This window comes from Balaenoptera ricei, chromosome 11 (assembly GCF_028023285.1).
Source record: "Balaenoptera ricei isolate mBalRic1 chromosome 11, mBalRic1.hap2, whole genome shotgun sequence".
Taxonomy (NCBI): domain Eukaryota; kingdom Metazoa; phylum Chordata; class Mammalia; order Artiodactyla; family Balaenopteridae; genus Balaenoptera; species Balaenoptera ricei.
Genome location: NC_082649.1, coordinates 52,406,590 through 52,434,270, shown reverse-complemented (window position 1 = coordinate 52,434,270; position 27,681 = coordinate 52,406,590). Strand labels below are relative to the sequence as shown.

Here is a 27,681-nt window from a genome sequence, read left to right as displayed (position 1 = left end):
ATATATATGCTGTCTACAAGAGACCCACTTTAGACCTAGGGACACATACAGACTGAAAGTGAGGGGATGGAAAAAGATATTCCATGCAAATGGAAATCAAAAGAAAGCTGGAGTAGCAATACTCATATCAGATAAAATAGACTTTAAAATAAAGAATGTTAAAAGAGACAAGGAAGGACACTACATAATGATCCAGGGATCAATCCATGAAGAAGATATAACAATTATAAATATATATGCACCCAACATAGGGGCACCTCAATACATAAGGCAACTGCTAACAGCTATAAAAGAGGAAATCGACAGTAACACAATAATAGTGGGGGACTTTAACACTCCACTTACACCAATGGACAGATCATCCAAAATGAAAATAAATAAGGAAACAGAAGCTTTAAATGACACAATAGACCAGATAGATTTAATTGATATATATAGGACATTCCATCCAAAAACAGCAGATTACACGTTCTTCTCAAGTGCGCACGGAACATTCTCCAGGATAGATCACATCTTGGGTCACAAATCAAGCCTCAGTAAATTTAAGAAAATTGAAATCATATCAAGCATCTTTTCTGACCACAACGCTATGAGATTAGAAATGAATTACAGGGAAAAAAACGGAAAAAAGACAAACACATGGAGGCTAAACAATACGTTACTAAATAACCAAGAGATCACTGAAGAAATCAAAGAGGAAATAAAAAAATACCTAGAGACAAATGACAATGAAAACACAACGACCCAAAACCTATGGGATGCAGCAAAAGCGGTTCTAAGAGGGAAGTTTATAGCTATACAAGCCTACCTAAAGAAACAAGAAAAATCTCAAGTAAACAATCTAACCTTACACCTAAAGAAACTAGAGAAAGAAGAACAAACAAAACCCAAAGTTAGCAGAAGGAAAGAAATCATAAAGATCAGAGCAGAAATAAATGAAATAGAAACAAAGAAAACAATAGCAAAGATCAATAAAACTAAAAGTTGGTTCTTTGAGAAGATAAACAAAATTGATAAGCCATTAGCCAGACTCATCAAGAAAAAGAGGGAGAGGACTCAAATCAATAAAATCAGAAATGAAAAAGGAGAAGTTACAACAGACACCGCAGAAATACAAAGCATCCTAAGAGACTACTACAAGCAACTTTATGCCAATAAAATGGACAACCTGGAAGAAATGGACAAATTCTTAGAAAGGTATAACCTTCCAAGACTGAATCAGGAAGAAACAGAAAATATGAACAGACCAATCACAAGTAATGAAATTGAAACTGTGATTAAAAATCTTCCAACAAACAAAAGTCCAGGACCAGATGGCTTCACAGGTGAATTCTATCAAACATTTAGAGAAGAGCTAACACCCATCCTTCTCAAACTCTTCCAAAAAATTGCAGAGGAAGGAACACTCCCAAACTCATTCTATGAGGCCACCATCACCCTGATACCAAAACCAGACAAAGACACTACAAAAAAAGAAAATTACAGACCAATATCACTGATGAATATAGATGCAAAAGTCCTCAACAAAATACTAGCAAACAGAATCCAACAACACATTAAAAGGATCATACACCACGATCAAGTGGGATTTATCCCAGGGCTGCAAGGATTCTTCAATATACGCAAATCAATCAATGTGATACACCATATTAACAAATTGAAGAATAAAAACCATATGATCATCTCAATAGATGCAGAAAAAGCTTTTGACAAAATTCAACACCCATTTATGATAAAAACTCTCCAGAAAGTGGGCATAGAGGGAACCTACCTCAACATAATAAAGGCCATATATGACAAACCCACAGCAAACATCATTCTCAATGGTGAAAAACTGAAAGCATTTCCTCTAAGATCAGGAACAAGACAAGGATGTCCACTCTCACCACTATTATTCAACATAGTTCTGGAAGTCCTAGCCACGGCAATCAGAGAAGAAAAAGAAATAAAAGGAATACAAATTGGAAAGGAAGAAGTAAAACTGTCACTGTTTGCGGATGACATGATACTATACATAGAGAATCCTAAAACTGCCACCAGAAAACTGCTAGAGCTAATTAATGAATATGGTAAAGTTGCAGGATACAAAATTAATGCACAGAAATCTCTTGCATTCCTATACACTAATGATGAAAAATCTGAAAGAGAAATTATGGAAACACTCCCATTTACCATTGCAACAAAAAGAATAAAATACCTAGGAATAAACCTACCTAGGGAGACAAAAGACCTGTAGGCAGAAAACTATAAGACACTGATGAAAGAAATTAAAGATGATACCAACAGATGGAGAGATATACCATGTTCTTGGATTGGAAGAATCAACATTGTGAAAATGAGTATACTACCCAAAGCAATCTACAGATTCAATGCAATCCCTATCAAATTACCAATGGCATTTTTTACGGAGCTAGAACAAATCATCTTAAAATTTGTATGGAGACACAAAAGACCCCGAATAGCCAAAGCAGTCTTGAGGCAAAAAAATGGAGCTGGAGGAATCAGACTCCCAGACTTCAGACTATACTACAAAGCTACAGTAATCAAGACAATATGGTACTGGCACAAAAACAGAAACATAGATCAATGGAACAAGATAGAAAGCCCAGAGATTAACCCACGCACCTATGGTCAACTAATCTATGACAAAGGAGGCAAAGTTATACAATGGAGAAAAGACAGTCTCTTCAATAAGTGGTGCTGGGAAAACTGGACAGCTACATGTAAAAGAATGAAATTAGAATACTCCCTAACACCATACACAAAAATAAACTCAAAATGGATTAGACACCTAAATATAAGACTGGACACTATAAAACTCTTAGAGGAAAACATAGGAAGAACACTCTTTGACATAAATCATAGCAAGATCTTTTTTGATCCACCTCCTAGAGTAATGGAAATAAAAACAAAAATAAACAAGTGGGACCTAATGAAACTTCAAAGCTTTTGCACAGCAAAGGAAACCATAAACAAGACAAAAAGACAACCCTCAGAATGGGAGAAAATATTTGCAAATGAATCAACGGACAAAGGATTAATCTCCAAAATATATAAACAGCTCATTCAGCTCAATATCAAAGAAACAAACACCACAATCCAAAAATGGGCAGAAGACCTAAATAGACATTTCTCCAAAGAAGACATACAGACGGCCACGAAGCACATGAAAAGATGCTCAACATCACTAATTATTAGAGAAATGCAAATCAAAACTACAATGAGGTATCACCTCACTCCTGTTAGAATGGGCATCATCAGAAAATCTACAAACAACAAATGCTGGAGAGGGTGTGGAGAAAAGGGAACCCTCTTGCACTGTTGGTGGGAATGTAAATTGATACAGCCACTATGGAGAACAATATGGAGGTTCCTTAAAAAACTAAAAATAGAATTACCATATGACCCAGCAATCCCACTACTGGGCATATACCCAGAGAAAAACGTAATTCAAAAAGACACATGCACCCGAATGTTCATTGCAGCACTATTTACAATAGCCAGGTCATGGAAGCAACCTAAATGCCCATCAACAGACGAATGGATAAAGAAGTTGTGGTACATATATACAATTGAATATTACTCAGCCATAAAAAGGAACGAAATTGAGTCATTTGTTGAGACGTGGATGGATCTAGAGACTGTCATACAGAGTGAAGTAAGTCAGAAAGAGAAAAACAAATATCGTATATTAACACATGTATGTGGAACCTAGAAAAATGGTACAGATGAGCCAGTTTGCAGGGCAGAAGTTGAGACACAGATGTAGAGAATGGACATATGGACACCAAGGGGGGAAAACTGCGGTGAGGTGGGGATGGTGGTGTGCTGAATTGGGCGATTGGGATTGACATGTATACACTGATGTGTATAAAATTGATGCCTAACAAGAACCTGCAGTATAAAAAAACAAACAAAACAAAACAAAACAAAACAAAACAAAAAAAAAAACTTGCTTTCTCCTCTGGTTGTTGGAAAACCAGTGACTTTGGGAACCTAAAGCAGCATGTGATTATTAAGCATATTTGAAACCCGGAAGGCTGAGGTTTAAAACCACCATTTCTGGCACAAGGTGATTGTGATCTCTGATATCTAGTTAGAAAAGTTGAAAATGTGTTACAATACCCAGGGCTACTGGTTGCTGAGGGCACCTTGTAGGCCTTTGTTACAACACTCAAGTTAAATGGATATTCACTAAGGGGTAAGTTTTAAAGCAAATCTAGAAGAGTCATGTGCGTAAGTCTTTTCAAGAACAACAAACAGGTCAGGAACTCCCATTCTGCTATGTTGCTAGGTCTCCAGTGTATCATTTATCTATTCCTCTGACACACAATCTCTGTAATCTCTCAGATGGAATTCATTTCACTGACTTGCATGAATACTGAGGGACTTATTGGTACTAGTATGGAAAAGGTAAGCAGAAACACAAGGCAATTTTGTGCTAGTGTATTTCTCTAGGTGAGGAGAGGGAGAGAGTCTAGAAGACTATAGAAGGTCCAACGTTTTCATTTTTTTCTTTATATTTGTAATTTTAAAAACATCACAATGCTGTAAAATGTAGCATGTAGATATCTGTGATGAATCACACATGCATGCCATGCAATATGTTCTCATAAATGCAGAGCATACAGAAAGCATATGGAAAAAAATCCCAGGAGTTCTGGGAGGTCCACTGCATCAGAAGAAATTTCACATGAGATGAGACTGGGAGAGGCACTTGGTCCAGAGCGCTCCAGGGAGACTCCAAGTGGCTAGTGAATTGAGAAAGGGACTGGAAAGGCTATTTCTGGAAAGGAATGTATGTCCTGCAAAAGGGCAAGTGAAATGCACAACTGTTAAATGGACTCATGGAACTAAGGAGGGAAATGTTTCAGAGCAAGATTTCATTAATGTACATTTCAAAACTAAGCCAGGATCTTAATAAAATGAGTTTTTTACCCAGTAGGACTGGTGAAAACTTACTAATGTGTATTTTTTTCTCTCTTCTCTCTTTTTGCTAAACTTAGTGGGAAGGACTGTGAATTTTTTGACGCTATTGTTGCTGTTTGAACCCATTTACTTGGATGCCTTTTGGTAGAAGTGTTTTATGGTTCCTGAGTTTTATCAAAAAACTCAACGTATATCTTTTTTTTTTCTGGCTTGTATCAGATAAGAATAGAGGTTTTTTTTTTTTAGTGTATTTTATCTTTAGGCTGTTTCCATATACTGAAAAGTTGCGAGGAATAACTCATCCTATGAATGTAGGCAGAAGTGACTTAAACCTTATTTGGATTCCCCTCCCCAAAAACTCATTTCATTTAAGCATTTATTTAAGAAGAGGGTAGGTACCCTATAGAAGAGGCACTTTATGCTAGCATTTCTGAACCTACGCTCCGTGGGATAATAGACTTCCAGAAGATCTTAATAGATGCTCTTCCAAAAAATGTTTCCACAGTCAAATATGTTTGGACAATGCTAACCAATACATTGGTCCCCTCTTGGAGGTTCAAAGTGTTCATTAGCACATTAAAGGCTCTGAGGGTCTTGTAATATAGAAACATTTTAAACTTTAGTCAGTAGACAGACATTGTTGACTGTTCATCCAAAAACCATTCTTCCTTTTTCCTTGCCAACAGAACCTCAATTTTATATAGATAGCAATATTCCAGCTGGGAACATTGGCCTAAGCCTATCCCCTTTGCCAATCATTAGCTTAGGGATAGATATATGACTTAGGTTCAGTCAATAAGATACAGGAAGAATTCTATGAAGGCTTCTGAGGAAAATGTTCTTACCTAAATAGAAATTAAGAGAAAATGCATTTTGCTCCAGCTTCCTCTCTTTCTTCCTGTGACACTGTCACATATGGATGTGATGTGTGGAGCTGTGGCTGCCATCTTGTGAACACAAGTGAATTCACTAACACTCTGAACATGGCAGGCTGAAATAATAGAAAATGCCTGGTTCTTGGTGACATTACTGAACTTTCCAACCAGCTCAATAAATGTTCTCATGAATTAAGCCAAGTACACTTCTAATTTTAAGCAAAGCAATCTAATGGATATGCCTAGCATTGCTCAACTTTATTTGAATGGAACCCTTTCATGTGGGAAACCTATTAACACGGTATACCAAGGAACATAGTTTGGGAAGTCTGGTGTAAACCTTTTATTATTGTTATAACTCTTTATCCAAATCACCTCCACCCTCAGTTCAGTTGGAGTGTTTGTTACACTGGGCTTTACAGGTTCTGAGAGTGACTGCATGGGGGCATTGATCAGACACAAAGCCCAGATCCACGTGGTTAGCAAAGAGCAGAGTTTTAACTGAAATGATTCAGCTCTGCCTTAGGATGCCTTTCTCCCAGGAGCAGTGTTAGCCGGTTTGACAGATATTTTAAACTGAGACTATAGGCAGTGTGTCTAAGTTTCATCTTAACAGTCTTAATCTGTTGGGGAAGGATTTTACAAATTTAGTTCCACATCTGCATTATGTGCATGAGGAAACTGAGGAGGGCTCAGGGAGTCTGAGGAGTTTGCCTAGAATCACTAAGTTGATCAACTGCAGAACTAGAATCTTCTAGAGTCATTCCCTGGATTTCATAGCCTGGGGGTATCCAGGATTAGTGCAGGCCCCCTCAGAATGGAATCATGGCACTGAGTTAGCAGATTGCCATTATATTTGTGCCTGAAAAGGTAAGAAAAAATAGGGTTCATGAAGCTTTCCTTGTATAGATAAAGATTGTATATGTCTATTTATTTTGCTTTGTGATTTGTATTTTTTTCTTTTATTAATTTCCTTTTCAAAAATTATGAGTAACCACACCTATGAAGCTTTGCAGAGATATAAAGAGAGTAAATAGTCCCTACCTCCCCATTGCATCCTGTTTCTCGCTTCCTCAGGTAGACATCAAAGATGTCTTTAGGATGTGGTCTTCCATACTTCATTCCGAGCTCATATATACATGAGGAGAGGGATCACTTATGCTTTTTCTTTTTTTTACATTTTCTTAAAAAGCAGAATCATATTATCTACATTCCTCAGTCCCTTGCTTTCATCTCTTACTAATACATCATGAGCATCCCTGTGGTTTAATTGAAGTGGATATAATCCATTCTCTTTAATAGCTGCATCGTAGTATATGTGTTGCTATAATACATTTTATTTTACCCTTTGCCAATTTCTGGATATTAATCTTGTTTCTAATTATTCCGTATGGAATACACATACATACGCATGCACATGTAGGTTTAGATGCAGCAACATTTGTGTATGCATCTATCTATCTCTCTCTCTCTCTCTCTCTCTCTCTCTATCTCTCTATCTATCTGTCTTAGTGTTGATGAGGTTTTCCTGGTAGACCAGCATCTCATAAGTGGTTTGCTGGATCAGAAGCCGCGAGTATTAGTAATTTTGAAAGGTTTATAGCAGCTTTCTATCACATTCACTAGCACTGGATGTTGTCCCTCTTTAAATTTGTTTCCAGTGTCCTGTGGGCAACAGGTTTAGTATTGTTATTTTAATTTGCACTTCTTTGATTACCAGTGATCTTGAGCATCTTTTCTAATGTTTATTGACCATTGGAATTGCTTTTATCGAAAGTTAGGCAGTATGCTAACGGTGTAAAAACTTTACAGCTACATGACATCTCCTGAAAAAACGTTCAGGGAAAGGAGTATGTAGAAAGAACATCAAATAGTTTGTGAATCTGTGTGTGTGTGTGCGCGTGTGTGCATGCACGTGTGTGGTGTCACAATATTATTGCTCAAAATAAAAGATTCATATTATCCAGTTAATACCGATAGGATTTTTAAAGATATTTTATAATTTAAAGATGATATAATCTGTATGCTAAGCACCAATACTTAACCTTATGCAAAAAGCTAAAAAAATTGTTTGGGAAAAAAGAACTTCATCCCATTAACTGGTGTATTCCATATCCACATTCTAGAATGTCCTTTAGTAAATAAACATAGTAATAATAATCCCCCATTTCCACAGTTTATATTCTATACAATTTTTTACATATGATTTAATTTATTTTTTTTACAACGTCCTTTTGAGATTGGAAAATCAGAATGTGTTATTCCAGTTTTACAGGTAAGGGAATTGAGGTCCAAAGAGGAGCATTTCTTTGTTGCCCTTAAATATTAATTGAATATATGTAATTTAGTTACACAATCAATTCCATATGATGGTACCATAATTCCATATGACCGGACAGGATTTTCAAAGCCAGTGCTTGCTTGCTTGCCTGCTTTCTTCCTTCCGTCCTTTCTTTTTGGCTGTAACATATAAAATTACAAAATACCCTGGAAAGTACATTTTTGTCAGCACCTCCGATCATTTCCTTACATTTGACCGCCAAATTTGAAATACTAGGTCAAGTGTTATGAACTTTTCAAAGCTCATGAACAAATCACTAGTTTTCAAGGCCAATTGTTCAGAAAGTTTATCTTTTTATTTAGACAATAACCAAGCCCAGTGGGGCAGAGTCAGTGTTAATTTACTCTACATTCTCAATGTCATTTTAGTCTTTTCTCCATCACATTCCATATCTCATGTAGCTGTGCCCTTTGCTTATGGCATGATAATTCTTTTTTCCCTGACATTCAAGATAACTTCATAGACATTCTATCAATGGCTACAACCTACTTACTTTTAGCATGATACCAGTGATCAGTCTTTCTTCCCTCTGGCCTGGCCTTGGGAAGGATGATGTTGCTCTTCCTTGATCTTCAAAGAACACACAGGCAAGACTACACACCAAAAACTTTTACCCCCAAGCCAGCTAGATAATTTAAGTACCTAAGCTAAATCCCCATCTAGAATATGAATGAGATATATATCCGATCTACTTTGTGTGGCTTTCACACTTGGGTTGAAGTCTGATGCTAACATGTAAGATAGACATCATCTCATCAAAGAGATGTACCTTTTTACTCAGGCCCCAGTGGATTGCAGTAGGCTCAGGTGTATCTGTCTAAATACAAACCTGTGCCTGTACATGTACCCTTACTTATTTCTAAGCCTTGTCTCTGCATCAGAAATTATAGATTTATTGTATGTCAGCCATGTTCATGGAATTTTTAGATTGCAGATTATAAATATTATTGTGACTTTTTTTTAGGTACCTAGTAGAAGAAATCAAGAAAAGAGAAGGATTCAAATTACTGATGGAAGTAAGTGATTACAGAATTGTGCTTGTGATTTTGTCAGTCAACAGTGATGAAGGTGGTAATTTTCTAATCTATTATATTTCATTGGTTTTTGTGTTGCAGACTTAGAAACAAGTCATTAGCTTAATTCATAGAGTCCATTATGTTAATTTACTCTAATAGTGAGTATTTTTCCTTTGTTGGATTCAGAGAACACACTTGCCTTTAAGTATTGAAAATTACAGTGCTCAATAATAATTACCAGGGATAATACTGAATAAATTATGACCTCTCTCTTGATATATAAATTGCATAATGATTGTACTGCAAATATTCAACTGTGCTATAGTGGTGCTTCTGTGAAAAATCAATTAAGTGAATGTACAATAATGCATATAGTTTTCTCTTTTTATAAAATAATGAGAGCATATTAGCTTTGGAGCAATGGGAAAATAAGTCATTTTGTTGTTGGATTGTTTGCTATATATAAGAAATATGGTGGTTACAGAGATAGAGAATATTGGGTTTTTTTTCTAAAATATATGGTTAGAAAATATGAAGAATATTATTTAATTCTGATTTTTAAGAAATATAAAGTGTGAGGTTTGCTTAGCTCTTCTTATAGCATATACTTTATAGCAATTTTTAACATAATAAAAATCACTTAGAGACTGCAGCCTAGGAATCTATCCTGTATATAAGCAATCTGGCTAAATTTTGGTATTCATTTGGCAAGATTTACTGAGCAATTGCTACGTGCTGGAGATATAAGACAGGGAAGTTCCCCACTCTCATGGTGCTTACATTCAAAGGGAAAGTGACAGGCAATAAACAAGCAAATTATTACATGGGAAACATCAAGTTGGGGGAAGTCTTAAGAAAACAATAAAACAGATTTATGAAAGATAATAAGTAATTACAAATAACTCATTAGACAGTTCCAGATGTGGGAAGTACTATAATGGAAATAAATAGGGTAAAATGCTGAAATTGGGGTGTGAGTGGTGGTGGCCTCTTTGGTTGGGGTGCAGGTAGGGCCCTCTGGGGTTGCCTCTGCGCTGAGACCTGCTGAATGATGGTAAGAAGCATGCCGCGCAGATGCTTGAGGGAAAGGCATTCTAGATAGAATCAACAAACAACTGCCAAGGCTTGAAGCTGAAAAGAGTTCTGTGTGTTTGAGGAGCCAAAAGAAGGTGCTTTAAGCAAGGGGGAGATATAGTAGGTGATAGTGTGGAGAGGTTGGCGGAGACCAGATCTGCTGGAGCCAGGCGGGTCATGATAAAGACCTTTGGCTTTTATTCCAAGTGTAATCTTTGGAGAAGTTTTCAGCAGAGAGGAGTCTGACTTCCATTTTGAAAGATGGTGCTGGATGTCATGAGAAGAGAGGGAGGGGGTGGTGGTGAGGGGAGGACAAGAAAAGAATAAGCGAGACAAGGTGGGAGACTGTTGCAGTAACTTGGGTGAGATGTGATGATGGTCCTCAGATGACTTTGGGAAACACTGCTCCAGAGACTCCTGGCCGTGGATTCTCCCACTGTCTGCAAAGGGGGCATCCGATCAGAAGGTTCTAAGAATCCAGACTCCCTGAAAACTAGGGATATAAAGGAACTTGCAAAAAGAGCAGAAGAATCCATATTTAAACGACTTTCTGGTAACACCACAAAAAAGCAAGAAGACCAGTTTAGAATGTGGAACATTCCACAGGACAGCTGACCTGGTTTCTTCAACAGGTCAGCGGCATGAGGAAAAATAAAGGAGAGTGTGATGATGATCACTTCCGGGGTCAAAGAAACCTAAGAGGCAGAACAACCAAAGGCAACATATTGGAACCCTAGTTGGAACCCTGTTGGAACCCTAGTTTGAGGGAACCAATTGTAAAAGTAACTTTTGAAACAGTTGGGGAATTTCTAATATGAACTAGTAGGAGTTATCACTGATTTTGTTAGACATGACAATGGCATTATAACTACAGAAGAAAATGTCTGTATTTTCTAGAGATGCATACTTACCATGTAAGGATGAAACAAGAGCTATCCAACTGGATTGAATATGAGTTTGAATCACCTTTTTTATTTTCTTGAGGTTGAATTACCTCTTTATTTTCTCAAGTTTGAATTGCCTTTTTTATTTCTCTGGCTGTGGGAGCTATAGGTCTTAAGAAAAGTGCTGTACACCTCAGAACTGCACAGTCTTTGATAGAGCTGAGAGAAAAAGTGACGAGAAAAATGATGAACTGATTTAAAAGTTATTTATATACCTTCCTAAAGGCTTAAAAATTGAGGGAGGAACCTCTTGCCATCATCTTTAGGGAAATGCCAACATTCACATCCTTGTAATGAAAGTTAAGGTGGATTTTAAGCATTAGGCAGCCTTCTGCCCTGGATATTTTATCTGTGGGAGCCAGATGGGCCCAAAGCAGGGAAGGTGGCTCCTTCAACGTTCCTCCAGAATTCCTACTTATAAGGGATTTTGTATGTGATCTGCATTTGCCTCTTTTCTCTGTATCCATTTAGAGAAATAAAGTAAAGTTAGACCTTGAATTTCACGTATAAGTGTCAAATTGATTAGCCTCTTTTTGTTAACAAATGCCTTCCTTGGACTGATTAAATATAACCCTAATGCATACTTAAGAGAAGAGATACACAGGTTTGATGAGAGCCCAGGTCTGTAAAACTGCAAGGTTTTCAATTTAGGAAAAAACAGAGTCTATAATGATATATACGTGTATTTCGCTGTGAAGCAGATGGCAGTGAGAGTGTCAAGTGGAACATTACAAACAGTAAATGAACACAACCACACAGAGTATCTAGTACTTGAATATCTTTCCCTGAAAAGAACAAAAGTAATGCATATCTTCTTGAAGATGATTGAAACTTATCATTTCAAAGGAATTCTGCATTATTCATAGGCCCCTGAAAATCCTATCTTTTTTTTTCCATGTTGGATCTAAGACCTAATAGATGTTTTCTTAGAGGTATATACTATCATTCACATGTTTTATTTTGATCTCTTGGGAGAGTCCTAATTATTCAACTTTTTGTTTTTCTCTTCCTGAGTTCTGCCTTAGAAAGGGTTATTTAGGTTTCATAGACTTTCTGAGTTACAAAGGATCTTCAAGGACATCTAGTCAACTTCCTGCTCAGTGCAGGAAACCTCTCTTGATAGTTCTTGTAACAGGAAGTCAACTTCTGCCAGGACACTTCCTGTGTAAGAGAATTCACAGTTTATTCCTCTTCCAGGGAGCTCTAAATATTCATATTCTAATACTTACTGAATCCTACTATTAGGATTCAATATGTATCAAGCACGTTGCAACTTATAGTTTTTTAAATATAGTTTTTATATAGTTTTACTAGATCATAACAACCTTCTATTTGCTAAATTCAATGCACATCCTTTAATCTTCTTGTTGGACTTCTGCAGCATTTTGCACCATTATCCACTTCTTTCCTGTCTTGGTTCCTTTAACTTTCTCTCCCAGTTTTTCTCCTTTCCATGTGGCTTTTTCTTCTCAGTCTCTGTGTGAAGGTCTCTTCATCTGGGGACTGCTTAAATGTTCTCCATTCTTTTGTCTTGGCCCTTTCCTGTGTCCACATACTGTCCCTGAAATATTTTATCCATGTCTAGAGCTTTGTCATCAACAGTCTCAATAATGTCTCCATCCCTGACTTGTCTCCTCAGCTCCAGTCCTTTGTATATAGGTATGTCCTGGAATTTTCCAGACTCCCACAGTCACCTCAAATTCATCATTTCTAAAGCTGAAGTGTAGCCATTTTCTTTACCAAAATTTTGATAAATTGATTTTCCAGATGAATTTTTGGAACTCTTTTCCATTAGAACTATGATCCATCTTCTTCTTTTTCATTAGAACTATGATTTATCTAAACAAAAGTCTCGATGTTGTCTTCACTATTCCCCTTCTCTACTCCTAAAGCCACCACCTTAGTTCAGGCTCCCCTTACCACTCAGGTTGGTGCTGTCTCCCAACTCATCCCCTGCTTCCAGTCTTAGACCCCTTTATCCCATCTCCACACTGCAGCCACCCTGTGGGCTTTCTAATAGAATGAAATCTGTCCCCTAGACTGAAACTCTCCAGTTGCCTCTGGAATCAAGCCCATACTCCCCAGCATGGCCAGTGAGGAAGCCCTTTGTGAAAGGATGCCCATCTCTGCTTCCAGCATCACCCCTCTTCAGCACACCCTGCCATCTAGTCATTCCAAGTACTTGCCATCACCCTGAATACACCAGCTTCTACCTGTGTACTCTTCGTTTTGCCAGGAATATTTCTTGGATTATGAGAAATTTCTTCTTTTAAAATGCCCATACCATTGCAGCTTGATTGCCTGTACCTAGCTTTATTACTGTTCTCTGAGTCCCTGGAGATAAGCATAAAATGTAAGTCATGTTTCTCATCCCAATGCCTGGTCCAATATCTAGAACATATACAAATTTTGAGTTATATTCTGTGTTTAAATGATATGAAATTGAACATTTCAGTTGCCCTTCTTTGGACATGCTATAACTTTTTTATGTTCCCCTTCTAATAAGTAGGTAGAAATTAACAGTGATGTGTCTCACCCAGTGAAGATTTTAATGGGACTGTTTATCCACTTGAAAAGCACATTTCTTTCTACCAATATAGTTCCAAATAATAGTCACTACACTAGTAGAGTTCCTTCTGTGTGCCAGATGTGGTGGTAAATGTTGGAAATAATCTCTTTACTCATCAAACCAACTCTGTGGGGTAGACAATATAATCTCCATTTTATAGATTAGGAAGCTGAAGCTTAGAGAGTTTGACACTTGTCCAAGCAAACACCTGGTGAAGCTGGGATTCAAACTGCATCCATGTGACTCCAAAACCCAGGCTTTTTGTGCTAAATGCTGCCTTCAGAATTTTTCAGTAGTCTAATCAGTTACTTAAAACTTGTGAGCTTGAAGTCAGGTAAAATCCATCATGACCCCCTTCTGCATTCTATATTTGCATGATTGATCATTTCAGTCTATGTGCTAGATTCTACATTTATACTTATTAAAAAGCATACTGCTAGTTTTTATTATTATTATTATTATTATTAATCATCATCATCATTGTGATCTAATGATATTTCAGCAGCAGAGATGAATTTCTTTAGACAAAACTCAGTTTTAGAGAATACAAGCTACTATATCTTGGTGACCACTGACTTTTTTTCCCCCAAGGGTCTCATATTATTTGCTCAATAATCCTTGCTGGAACTGACATCAAAGCACTGGCTTTATTTCTTGGAATATATCTCCTTTCTTTCTCTTTGAAAATCAGGATAGAATGAACCCATCTTTTCTTTAGTGACACTTCTCTACTCCTCCGTGAATCTTTAAAGATGATGACAGTGCTTTTACTGCTACAGGTTTTTTGTACCCTTCTCTGTCATCTGTCTGGTCTAGACACTTGGATTCCCTTTTATGCCTTTTCAATGTTGTGGTGTTAGACAATATGGACTAAATGTGGTCCTAAGACACCCAAGAGGTCAGACTTTTATATATGTAGGGAATTAAGTGGCATGTGAATGGTTCTACTCTGAAAATACACTTTACTGCTTTGAAGCTACTTGAAGAAAGTCTATATAAAATAAAAGCTACAGAGGCAAAGAGACAGGAAAACTCAAATATGTTCCCTGTGGATATTCAAAGGATGTTTTTTCCAAGTTTTAATAATTTGGGGAATGCCTATAGTAAAGGTATTCCACCAAATGGAGCATCAAATTTCCTCCAATGAAATGAAATGTCAAAAAGGCTTCACCAGTTTTCAAATATCATAGCACTGAAGCCACACCATTCTAAAAGAGACTGGGCAAAGATATCACAGGTTTGTCACTTCCAAAATATCTAAACCGAAACTTATTGAAGGAAGAGAATATAAAAGGTGGTTCAAAAGGACTAGGTCCTAACTTATATAGAGCAGGTCTGGTAGCAGATAGAAACTATTACAAAATGATTCATAATGTTGCCATACAAATGAAAAAGAATGGCTTATTTAATGATGTATTAGGGTCCAATAAAAAGACAAAAACTGCACAGTAATCTGAAGTGGGAAAGTGCAATGTAAAGAATTATCGTGCTTGCTTTAGCAGCACATATATTAAAATCAGAATAATACGGAAAAGATTAGGATGGTCCCTGTGCAAGGATGACATGCAGATTTGTGAAGAGTTCCGTATTTTAAAAAAAAGAATTATTAACAGGGGATTGGAGTCATGGGAGATTGCCTCGCAAGAGAGAGAGACCCTAAAAAATACAGAAATAGCAGATACTGTAAAGAAAAATACAGAAATAACAGATACTGTAAAGACATCACTCCTAGAACTGAGATGGAGCACTGAGCAAGAAGCCACCCCCACCCAGGGCTGAGATCCGGACTTGGTTGGAGAGGGTGCAGTGTGGCTCACAAGATGACAGGGAAGTCCCCCAAGGTGTCACACAGGTGGGGTCTCTAGGAGTCCACACCACCTGGAGTGCTGGAGGATGCTGATTTCAGGGCACTGCCATATTTTAGAACTCACTCAAGCCATCCAAGGCAAGATGCCTCGCTGGCAGCCCTCCCTATGAAATCCCCCGAGGAGAGTGTGCAAGGAAAAACCATTTATGGGCATCCTCCTGTGACCAGGCTGCTGTGAAGCCGCCACAGGGCGTGATGCTGGGGGAAGCTGTCAGGGGCCGCTTGCTGCTGGTCACCAAAACTGCTTAAAAGAGCCCCACCTACTGCAGGAGCCCCAGGAGATGAGCGCACGTGACCAGGAGGAGACACCTCTTCCTTCTCCGTGTCCCTCCAGCACCCTCTGCTGATGAAGTCTCCGATTGGACCAGATGGCAAGGAGAAATATTTATAGAGTCCACCTCCATTATTGGGGAACATAAAGAAAGGGTGGATTTGGAGCTGAGAGGCAATAAATTGATAACTGACATAAATGGCACCTGGAAAAAAATCATCGTTGATAAAAAGACACAAATTCCTAGAATCTAGTGACAGATAATAACTCTGTTTTTTTCTACTTTCTAATCAACCATAGTGACTTGATTTATTCACATTAGATGATTAAATAATTTGAAGGCCAGGACATTCTATCCTAGAGAAACCAAATTAATCATAAATTAGAAAACCAAATATAAATTGTGTAGATCTGTAAAGACTATTGTAGTCTCATGATAAATGTTTATGGAAATTGACTTGAATTACAAAGTACTCCATTTTGTTTTTTTGTTTTTTTAATCATTTCTTTATTTTTCCCATGTTCAATATTAGTTATCTATCTTATACACATCAATGTATACATGTCAATCCCAATCTCCCAATTCATCACACCACCACCACCACACACCACCTTCCCCCCTTGGTGTCCATACGTTTGTTCTCTACATCTGTGTCACAATTTCTGCCTTGCAAACCGGTTCATTTGTACCATTTTTCTAGGGTCCACATATATGTGTTAATATACAATATTTGTTTTTCTCCTTCTGACTTACTTCACTCTGTATGACAGTCTCTAGGTCCATCCACATCTCTACAAATGACCCAATTTCGTTCCTTTTTATGGCTGAATAATATTCCATTGTATGTTTGTACCACATCTTCTTTATCCATTTGTTTGTCAATGAGCATTTAGGCTGCTTCCATGACCTGGCTATTGTAAATAGTGCTGCAGTGAACATTGGGGTGCATGTGTCGTTTTGAATTATGGTTTTCTCAGGGTATATGCCCAGTAGTGGGATTGCTGGGTCATATGGTAGTTCTATTTTTAGTTTTTTAAGGAACCTCCATACTGTTCTCCATAGTGGGTGTTTTTTACACTCCCACCAACAGTGCAACAGGATTCCCTTTTCTCCACACCCTCTCTAGCATTTGTTGTTTGTAGATTTTCTGATGATGCCATTCTAACCAGTGTGAGGTGATACCTCATTGTAGTTTTGATTTATATTATCTAATAATTAGTGAGGTTGAGCAGCTTTTCATGTGCCTCTTGGCCATCTGTATGTCTTCTTTGGAGAGATGTCTATTTAGGTCTTCTGCCCATTTTTTGATTGGGTTGTTTGTTTTTTTACTATTGAGCTGCTTGAGCTGTTTCTATATTTTGGAGATTAATCCTTTGTCCATTGATTCGTTTGCAAATATTTTCTCCCATTCTGAGGGTTGTCTTTTCATCCTGTTTATGGTTTCCTTTGCTGTGCAAAAGCTTTGAAGTTTCATTAGGTCCCATTTGTTTATTTTTGTTTTTATTTCCATTTCTCTAGGAGGTGGGTCAAAAAGGATCTTGCTGTGATTTATGTCAAAGAGTGTTCTTCCTATGTTTTCCTCTAAGAGTTTTATACTGTCCGGTCTTACATTTAGGTCTCGAACCCATTTTGAGTTTATTTTTGTGTATGGTGTTAGAGAGTGTTCTAATTTCATTCTTTTACATGTAGCTGTCCAATTTTCCCAGCACCACTTATTGAAGAGGCTGTCTTTTCTCCATTGTATATCCTTGCCTCCTTTGTCATAGATTAGTTGACCATAGGTGCATGGGATTATCTCTGGGCTTTCTATCTTGTTCCATTGATCTGTGTTTTTGTTTTTGTGCCAGTACCATATTGTCTTGATTACTGTAGCTTTGTAGTATAGTCTGAAGTCAGGGAGTCTGTTTCCTCCCACTCCATTTTTTTCCCTCAAGACTGCTTTGGCTATTTGGGGTCTTTTGTGTGTCCATACAAGTTTTAAGATTTTTTGTTCTAGTTCTGTAAATTGCCATTGGTAATTTGATAGGGATTGCATTGAATCTGTAGATTGCTTTGGGTAGTATAGTCATTTTCACAATATTGGTTCTTCCAATCCAAGAACATGGTATATCTCTCCATCTGTTGGTATCATGTTTAATTTCTTTCATCAGTGTCTTATAGTTTTCTGCATACAGTTGTTTTGTCTCCCTAGGTAGGTTTATTCCTAGGTATTTTATTCTTTTTCTTGCAATGGTAAATGGGAGTGTTTCATTAATTTCTCTTTCAGATTTTTCATCATTAGTGTGTAGGAATGCAAGAGATTTCTGTGCATTAATTTTGTATCCTGCAACTTTAAAAAATTCATTGATTAGCTCTAGTAGTTTTCTGGTGGCATTTTTAGGATTCTCTCTGTATAGTATCATGTCATCTACAAACAGTGATAGTTTTACTTCTTCTTTTCCAATTTGTATTCCTTTTATTTCTTTTTCTTCTCTGATTGCCGTGGCTAGGACTTCCAAAACTATGTTGAATAATAGTGGTGAGAGTGGACATCCTTGTCTTGTTCCTGACCTTAGAGGAGATGCTTTCAGTTTTTCACCATTGAGAATGATGTTTGCTATGGGTTTGTCATATATGGCCTTTATTAGGTTGAGGTAGGTTCCCTCTATGCCCACTTTCTGGAAAGTTTTTATCATAAATGGGTGTTGAATTTTGTCAAAAGCTTTTTCTGCATCTATTGAGATGATCATATGGTTTTTATTCTTCAATTTGTTAATATGGTGTATCAGATTGATTGATTTGCATATATTGAAGAATTCTTGCATCCCTGGGATAAATCCCAGTTAATCATGGTGTATGATCCTTTTAATGTGTTGTTGGATTCTGTTTGCTAGTATTTTGTTGAGGATTTTTGCGTCTATATTCATCAGTGATATTGGTCTGTAATTTTCTTTTTTTGTAGTATCTTTGTCTGGTTTTGGTATGAGGGTGATGGTGGCCTCACAGAATGAGTTTGGGAGTGTTCCTTCCTCTGCAATTTTTTGGAAGAGTTTGAGAAGGATGGGTGTTAGCTCTTCTCTAAATGTTTAATAGAATTCACCTGTGAAGCCATCTGGTCCTGGACTTTTGTTTGTTGGAAGATTTTTAATCACAGTTTCAATTTCATTACTTGTGATTGGTCTGTTCATATTTTCTGTTTCTTCCTGGTTCAGTCTTGGAAGGTTATACCTTTCTATGAATTTGTCCATTTCTTCCAGGTTGTCCATTTTATTGGCATAGAGTTGCTTTTAGTAGTCTCCTAGGATGCTTTGTGTTTCTGCGGTGTCTGTTGTAACTTATCCTTTTTCATTTCTAATTTTATTGAATTGAGTCCTCTCCCTCTTTTTCTTGATGAGCCTGGCTAATGGTTTATCAATTCTGTTTATCTTCTCAAAGAACCAGCTTTTAGTTTTATTGATCTTCGCTATTGTTTTCTTTGTTTCTGTTTCATTTATTTCTGCTCTGATCTTGATGATTTCTTTCCTTCTGCTAATTTTGGGTTTTGTTTATTCTTTCTCTAGTTCCTTTAGGTGTAAGGTTAGATTGTTTATTTGAGATTTTTCTTGTTTCTTGAGGTAGGCTTGTATAGCTATAAACTTCCCTCTTAGAACTGCATTTGCTGCATCCCATAGATTGTGGATCATCATGTTTTCATTGTCATTTGTCTCTAAGTATTTTTTGATTTCCTCTTTGATTTCTTCAGTGATCTCTTGGTTATTTAGTAACGTATTGTTTAGCCTCCATGTGTTTGTGTTTTTTATGGTTTTTTTTCCCAGTAATTCATATCTAATCTCGTAGCATTGTGGTCAGGAAAGATGCTTGATATGATTTCAATTTTGTTAATTTTACTGAGGCTTGATTTGTGACCCAAGATGTGATCTATCCTGGAGAATGCTCCATGTGCACTAGAGAAGAAAGTGTAATCTGCTGTTTTTGGTTGGAATGTCCTATAAATATCAATTAAATCTATCAGGTCTATTGTGTCATTTAAAATGGGAGTTCCCTTGTATGTTATTTGTCACTTTTCCCTTGCTGCTTTCAATAATTTTTCTTTGTCTTTAATTTTTGCCAATTTGATAACTATGTGTCTCAGCGTGTTTTTCCTTAGGTTTATCCTATATGGGACTCACTGCACTTCCTGCACTTGGTTGGCTCCTTCCTTTCCCATCTTAGGGAAGTTTTCAACTATAATCTCTTCAAATATTTTCTTGGTCCTTTCTCTCTCTCTTCTCCTTCTGGGACACCTATACTGCGAATGTTGTTGCATTTAATGTTGTCCCAGAGGTCTCTTAGGCTGTCTTCATTTCTTTTCATTCTCTTTTCTTTATTCTGTTCTGCAGCAGTGAATTCCACCCTTCTGTCTTCCAGGTCACTTGTCCGTTCTTCTGCCTCAGCTATTCTGCTATTGATTCCTTCTAGTGTATTTTTCATTTCAGTTATTGTATTGTTCGTCTCTGTTTGTTTGTTCTTTAATTCTGCTAGATCTTTGTTAAACATTTTTTTCATCTTCTCGATCTTTGCCTCCATTCTTTTTCCGAGGTCCTGGATCATCTTCACTATCATTAATCTGAATTCTTTTCTGGAAGGTTGCCTATCTCCACTTCATTTAGTTGTTTTTCTGGGGTTTTATCTTGTTCCTTCATCTGGTACATAGCCCTCTGCCTTTTCATCTTGTCTATCTTTCTGTGAATGTGGTTTTTGTTCCACAGGCTGCAGGATTGTAGTTCTTCTTGCTTCTGCTGTCTGCCCTCTGGTGGACGAGGCTATCTAAGAGGCTTGTGTATGTTTCCTGATGGGAGGGACTGGTGGTGGTTAGAGCTGACTGTTGGTCTTGTGGGCAGAGCTCAGTAAAACTTTAATCTGCTTGACTGCTGATGCTTGGGGCTGGGTTCCCTCCCTGTTGGTTGTTTGGCCTGAGGCAACCCAACACTGGAGCCTACCCGGGCTCTTTGGTGGGGCTAATGACAGACTCTGGGAGGGCTCACGCCAAGGAGTACTTCCCAGAACTTCTGCTGCCAGTGTCTTTGTCCCCACAGTGAGCCACAGCCCCCCCTCCCCGCCTCTGCAGGAGACCCTCCAACACTAGCAGGTAGGTCTGGTTCAGTCTCCCCTGGGGTCACTGCTCCTTCCCCTGGGTCCTGATGAGCACACTACTTTGTGTGTGCTCTCCAAGAGTGGAGTCTCTGTTTCCCTCAGTCCTTTCGAAGTCGTGCAGTCAAATCCCACTAGGCTTCAAAGTCTGATTCTATAGGAATTCCTCCTCCCGTTGCCGGACCCCCAGTTTGGGAAGCCTGACATGGGGCTCAGAACCTTCACTCCAGTGGGTGGACTTCTGTGGTATAAGTGTTCTCCAGTCTGTGAGTCACCCACCCAGCAGTTATGGGATTTGATTTTACTGTGATTGTGTCCCTCCTACCGTCTCATTGTGGCTTCTCCTTTGTCTTTGGATGTGGGGTATCTTTTTTGGTGAGGTCCAGTGTCTTCCTGTCAATAATTGTCCAGCAGCTAGTTGTGATTCTGGTGTTCTCACAAGAGGGAGTGAGACCACATCCTTCTAGTCCGCCATCTTGGTTCCTCTTCTGTTTGTTTGTTCTTTCTGTAGCTCCATTTTTGTTTTTTGGTCAAATTCAATAAGCCTGTTGCAAACTTCAAAGGTGAAGGGATGATCAGATCAAGAGCTTACCTTGTTGAGCTGGAATGTTTCTGGGCTATCAGTTGTAATTTAAAATCCATTAAAATCAAAACTCTTTATAGTACCAGTTTTGATTTTAAGATGTGGGGTGATAGCTGTTTCTTCTCTCTGAAATACTTTGAAACTTTATACTGACAATGGAGCGTAACTTGGTTATTGAGAACTATTATAACACCGGTTATTACCTACAAACTGTGTTTGTGGTGGGAAAATAGAAGTCATTTCAAAAACTGTCAGCATGAAAAATCAGATGAGGAAGGTGCTGAGTGGGTGGGCATGACCCAGCATGACCCAGTTCTTCAGCCATTTCTATGACGGACTTATTCAGCTCTGGGTGTTCTGAGCCCAGGTGCTGAGAGTCTTCATTTTGAGCAAGCCGTCTAGCAGACTCACACCCTTTCTGATACTGATACTTGAGAGCCAGTAGTCGAACTGATGGCCTTTTTTTTCCTTCTGATGCTGTATTGGCCAGGGTCACAGCAGGGCTGGTTAACTGGAGCCCAAGTGTATCATATGTTACCGACTCACAGGTAATTGGGGATTTTGCATTTGTCAAGTGTAGCAGGTAATAGAAGACAACTTTGGCCACCTTAAGTAGAGAAGAAATTATTTGAAGGATATGGTGGTATGAGATATAACTTAAGGATTAGGGTTGAAGAGGGATGAACCAGGGTATCTCTAGGTATATGTGTATCAGGTGCTAACTAATGGTTAGTTAGAGCTGGGTTGAGTTAGCTTCAAACTTCATTATGTTTATTTTTGATCTTGTGCACATCCCTTACCCAGAGGGGAGAGCACTCTCTCGGTGCACCCAACTGAGAAGAAAATTACTCAATAAGCTGTTATCAAAAGTAAGGTTGAATGGATGTCTAATCTATCAGATTCTGATGTTATCAATGTAAGACACACATGATGACTGAAAGAAACTAGCTAAGAGTTGAATTGCATTCTAAGATTAATTAAAAACTTTCAAACTTTCTTCATCTTCAGCCTGAATATGCCAATGTTTGCTTTTGGTACATTCCACCGAGCCTCAGAGAGATGGAGGAAGGACCTGAATTCTGGGCAAAACTTCATTTGGTGAGTGATAAGGATATTGCATTTTTTCCTTTGGATGGAATAGATTCAATGCCCATTGTCTAATGATCCTATAAATAATTTGGTACTTGCAAGAACTTCTTGAGGATCTAGAGAGGTTGTTCTTAGTATATTAAAAGTTAATGACATGCCAAACAGTTGTGAGCATTTGTTAAAACAAATCAACATACTTGACACACACAAATTCAAAATAATTGTGTTGTTTGCAAGAGAGTGGTAGAATTTGTCAGAAGTTCTAATTCACAGTGCATTTCAGAGCACGTGATCTGGTAATGGTTAATGTCGTATGATGAATGGCTTCTTCCTTCAGCTCTGCTGGTGCATGTCTGTGACTGCTTGCATCACTTCACTAGCAGATAATGTTAAAGTCTAAATCTTGTACCCTTTGTGAGTGTGAGACTTTCTGTTCTTTCCACCAAGGGGCTTATGTGATAAAAAAGAAAGGAAATGTCAGCAATGAATTTCAACTGATCATTGAACTAAGTGTGACTTGCAAACCCCTCCTTACCCTCAGTGTGGAAATCAGTGATAGTTTTAACAGCTTTGATAGGTGCTAGCCCTTCTCCTTGCTCTCTAGAAGAAAAGGAAAAACTTCCCAGTCATGCAAGGGACAGACATTCAGCGCTCACTATGCCGGGCACTAGAGATATAAACATCAAAGAGACTTGGTCCCTGCCCTGGGAAGCTCGTATTCTAGGAGACAAATGAGTAAAGAGATCATCACAAGGTAACTAGTAGGTGCCTAGATGAAGAGAAACCCTGTAAAGGCAGAGAGAAAGGACATCTACCCCAAAGTGTGACACTAGATTGGAGTCTTGGACAATAAGTAGGTGTGAGTCAGTGACAATTGTGAAGAAGTGGGTTCCAGGAAGAATCACAACATCATGGCCCAGAGGCGAAGAGGGGAGGGTGTGATCGAAGACCACAATGGGGCAGGGGGCAGTGCTAGGAGTAGGACAAGAGCAGCAGGAAGGGGAGCACATGAAGGCCTCATCTTCCATGACAAGGTGCTTGGAATTTGTGCCTAGTTAGGGAGAGGTGGGAAGACCATGACCTTTAAGTCATAGCCACCTGGATCCTCACCTGCAGCATCTTCTTTAGCCTCAGGCCACTTTCTGTTTCTTTTTAGCTCATTTAGCCTCCTGCAAGGTAGCACAGTACATACTCAATATATAAATATCTTACCTCTTGTTAAACCTGAGGTCAGGCAGCAGAGATGGGGAGAGATGGACAGAGTTACCTGTGCCTTTGCCTAGACAAGCCCTCCATTGGCCGTTTCAGGCAGTTAACATGGTCCTTGGATCTGGCTTGTCTTTTTGTCACATAATGTAAATGAGAAAGTGCTAAAGAATACATTTCAGATGGTAAGTGACTCAAAAAGAAACAATGTGAGAATTTAATGGTGGTGTTTCCAGGGACATTTTGCACTTTGATGGAATGCATCAGGCATTGTTTGGTGACATTGAGAAGGATATGACTGCCATCCTTCTCACTTTCTGATTGTTAAGAAAAGCAACCGAGAAGGTGATATTCGTGTTTTATGGACTCAATACTGTTGCATGGACACAGATCAGGGTAACTAAATAGTCTCTTTATGTTTGGGGATACTATGGACTCACTCTTCCATTGTTTAAAGAAACATTTACATTATCTAGTCTCAGAAAATTTAAAGCTGAGGATGGCTATATAAGCTAAAATCAGATAAATCAGCATATAACACACTTTTAATCTTAACTGGAGATCAAATATGAATTAGGACAGTCTCTTCTCTCCCCAGTATTCTCCAGCATCGGTTCTCTCATGATTGATATACATGATTCTCCAGCCCTTCATTTTGGAAACACTTTTCTGCCATTTAGAACCATGAGGCCCTTGCCCAGTCTAATATCATATTATTTTAATTGTTCTGGTTGCTTCTGATTCCTAAACATGTATGCTGCAGATGAATCATCATTGGTTCTGTCTTAGTTTCCGTTTATCCTCTCTCTTGGCATGGGTGTGTGTGCGTGAATTTGGCAAGGAAGGGAGGCATATATATCTGTTGTTGATCTATGTGGTTTCATGCTTACTGTAGTATGAGAATGCAAGTATATGATTTATAACCTGGAGTGTACTTAAAGCACACTTGAAATTTGTTTCAGGATTTATCTTGGATGGAGAATCACAAACAAATAAATAAACCGAATAAGGCTTCGCCCCGCCAATTCAGACTCATGTCAGGCGGAGCTGTCAGATTTCAGAATCAGTGGTGTGATAAGTCTTCCCTTTGGCAGCAGGAGGGGAGCGGGATTATTTCATAAAGAACCTGGAGTTTGGGTGTGGTGTGTGTGTGTGTGTGTGTGCATGTGCGTGTGTGCACACACGTGAGACTGTTTCTGAGAACACAGTCACTCTGCTGTCTACTGATGCTGTGACAGCCCCTCTCTGACACTGTGTTCAACCACTGAGTTCCAGCAACTCCTCTTTTTAAAATGTCCTCCATGAAAGTTCTTCTTTTTGGTTTTTTCAGGCGTTGCAGCATTCTAGGTCTTCATTAGTTCCCTGCCCAGATTGTACTCGCTTCTTTTCTGGTCTCTGCCTCCTGTTTATTTTCCTTCCTCTCCGCACAGTCATACCTGCAGCCCTGTTTTATCTTGTCATTTTCCTGCTGGAAGCCTCCGAATGCCTTACACTCTTTACACTCGCAGCTTTCAACCCGATCGACCAATGACCACTGTTTATAATAAATGCTGTTAATGTTCTCTTTATTCTCCTAAGATGAAACCAATAGAAAATAGGACCTACCTACACGGAATTTTGTAAAAGGCAATAGAAGGCCTTACATGTCATATGATGGAAAAATAATCTTTATAATAAAGATACGTATTTCATTACACAAACGATTGGCATGACAATATTAGAAGACACAAGGAAGTGATAAGATGCTCACACATCCTTTTAGAATCACTGTGAATGTGAGCCATCTTCAAACGCAGACTCTTAGAAGTAGGTGATGTTGCTGATGCCAGTAATAGGAATGGGGTGATGTTAGTGACATAATTTTCAAAACAGGTGCACAATTCTTGGTAAAGCATTGAAGAAAACATTTTCCCCTTGATTTATATGGTAGTAGAAAACTTAATGTTTATTTAAAATGGGCACAGAATAGTTTGCATTTGCATGTAAACCAGAGTTAAGTTCTGGGCTTGGATAATTGTAATCAGGCTCCTGGCCTCCTGCATTTCCAGCAGGACATTTCAAAGTTGTACAGGACATGGGGCAGCTCTTCCTGGCTCAGGACTGCTCTTCACGGTGCAAGGCAGCTGGCATCCCTGTTCCCCACCTTCTAAACACAAGGAGCAACCCCCAAACGTCATGAAAACCAAAAACATCTGCCCAAATTTTGAAGATATTCCCTGGAGGTGTAATACCATTTCCTTGAGAATGGCTGGTCCACAGTATAAAATCGAGTTCATTCTGCTTCGCATCCAGAGACCTCCATGTCTGTTCCTCAGGCATTAAAAAAGCAAGAAAATTTTAAAAACTTAAATATTCAACTATAGGGAATTGATTAAAATGTGGTACATAATTTATATGCAAATTTGTAGTGTATAGACAATTAAAATTTTCTTCCAAAATAACGTATTCATAATTTATTATTAATTGAAAAAATAAGTTATAGAACAGTCACTATATTGTATATACATAGAGATTTATATACATATACAATATTGTATATGTGGTTAGATAAGGGGCACCAAACTATTTTAGAAATAGAGTTACAGATGATTTTTCCTTTCTTTTGTATTCCTCTGCAATTTCTTAATTTTCTACAATTAATATATATTGCTTTTGTGAAAATAATAATAACAGCAGCAACAGTAATAATAATAATAAACCAAAGTATAGAATAATTGACCCAACGAAGCCTTAGAGTTCCTTGAGTGTTTATCCAGGCAAAGGTTATCCAGGTTTTGACCACAATCTCCTAATAGTTAAAAAATGTTTTTTTAATTGAGTATTTACCCCAATATGTGTTTATTGTTTTAAATTATCTACATGTATTCATTTTTAAATGTAGTATGTACATTTAAAAAATGCACAAAATAAGTTTTTTTAAGGATAGATTTAAAATATTTAATTATTCAGAGATACTCTAATCTTTTCTTCTTATACCAAAGGGATTGTCTTGTTTGGAGACCATGATTATACCATAGTCAAATCAATTAGTTTGCAAACTATTTTCTCTCATGACTTGCTCCCAGACGTAGTATATAATTTGTCTTCCCTTCCTACTTCTCTTTTTCTCTCTCCTTATCTCCTTACTGAAACACCTACACTATCTGCACTGATTTCAAGTTCAGAGACGTTGCCCCTGGGGTCCACAGTGAGAGCTTCAGCAGGTTTCCCAGGGCTTCCTGAAAGCTGCCTGCTCTGTGGTCGAGGTAGACTTCACTCGCTAAGGTGACTGCCCCAAATAAGATTATGTATGTTTGTTTCTTCTCACTTGGTGATCAGGTATGGAGGGCGAGGGAGCTGGGGAGAGAGGGCAAAGATAAAGCTGAAAGCATAAGACCCAGAGAATGTAATTGAAAATTTCATCAGTTTGTTTTGTTTCATCATTACTCAATGTTCTGATGCAGAAGATTTCCTCCTTTTGTCAACATTTCATAAACAGTCCTGCATTCCACCAACATAATTTACATTCTTAAAAGTAATTACCAAGGTGTCTTTTTGTACTTAAGCATGGTCATTTCAACTTTTTTTTCATTCACTCACCTGCAGATTTGTGGCTAATGTTAGACATTTATAATAGGCTCATTTCTCCTCAACAGTAGGCAAAGAATAAATCTTTTAGAAACTACTAGATGGGTTTGTTGTATTGCTTATTTGGTGATATAACTTGATACGGTATTCCAGATATCTTTGGAGAGAATCTAGTGTTCTCCCTGGCGGGTTTCTGATGAACGGCACTTGAAGATGAGACAGCGTAGACTGGGTAGCATT

General features: G+C 38.1%; 1 protein-coding gene and 1 non-coding gene across 3 annotated transcripts in view; both read left to right on the top strand.

Annotated features, from left to right (window-relative positions):
- The window catches only part of GADL1 (glutamate decarboxylase like 1), a 187,627-nt gene that overhangs the window by 93,384 nt on the left and 66,562 nt on the right, over window positions 1-27,681 (top strand). For both annotated transcript variants that reach the window (XM_059937567.1, XM_059937569.1), the window contains exons 13-14: window positions 9,110-9,161; window positions 22,588-22,677. In XM_059937567.1, the coding sequence (XP_059793550.1) occupies window positions 9,110-9,161; window positions 22,588-22,677 (142 nt within the window). The remainder of the gene's footprint in view (window positions 1-9,109; window positions 9,162-22,587; window positions 22,678-27,681) is intronic.
- Window positions 15,235-15,341, top strand: LOC132375463 (U6 spliceosomal RNA). The gene has a single exon (XR_009506013.1). It is a non-coding gene; the product is annotated as a U6 spliceosomal RNA (small nuclear RNA).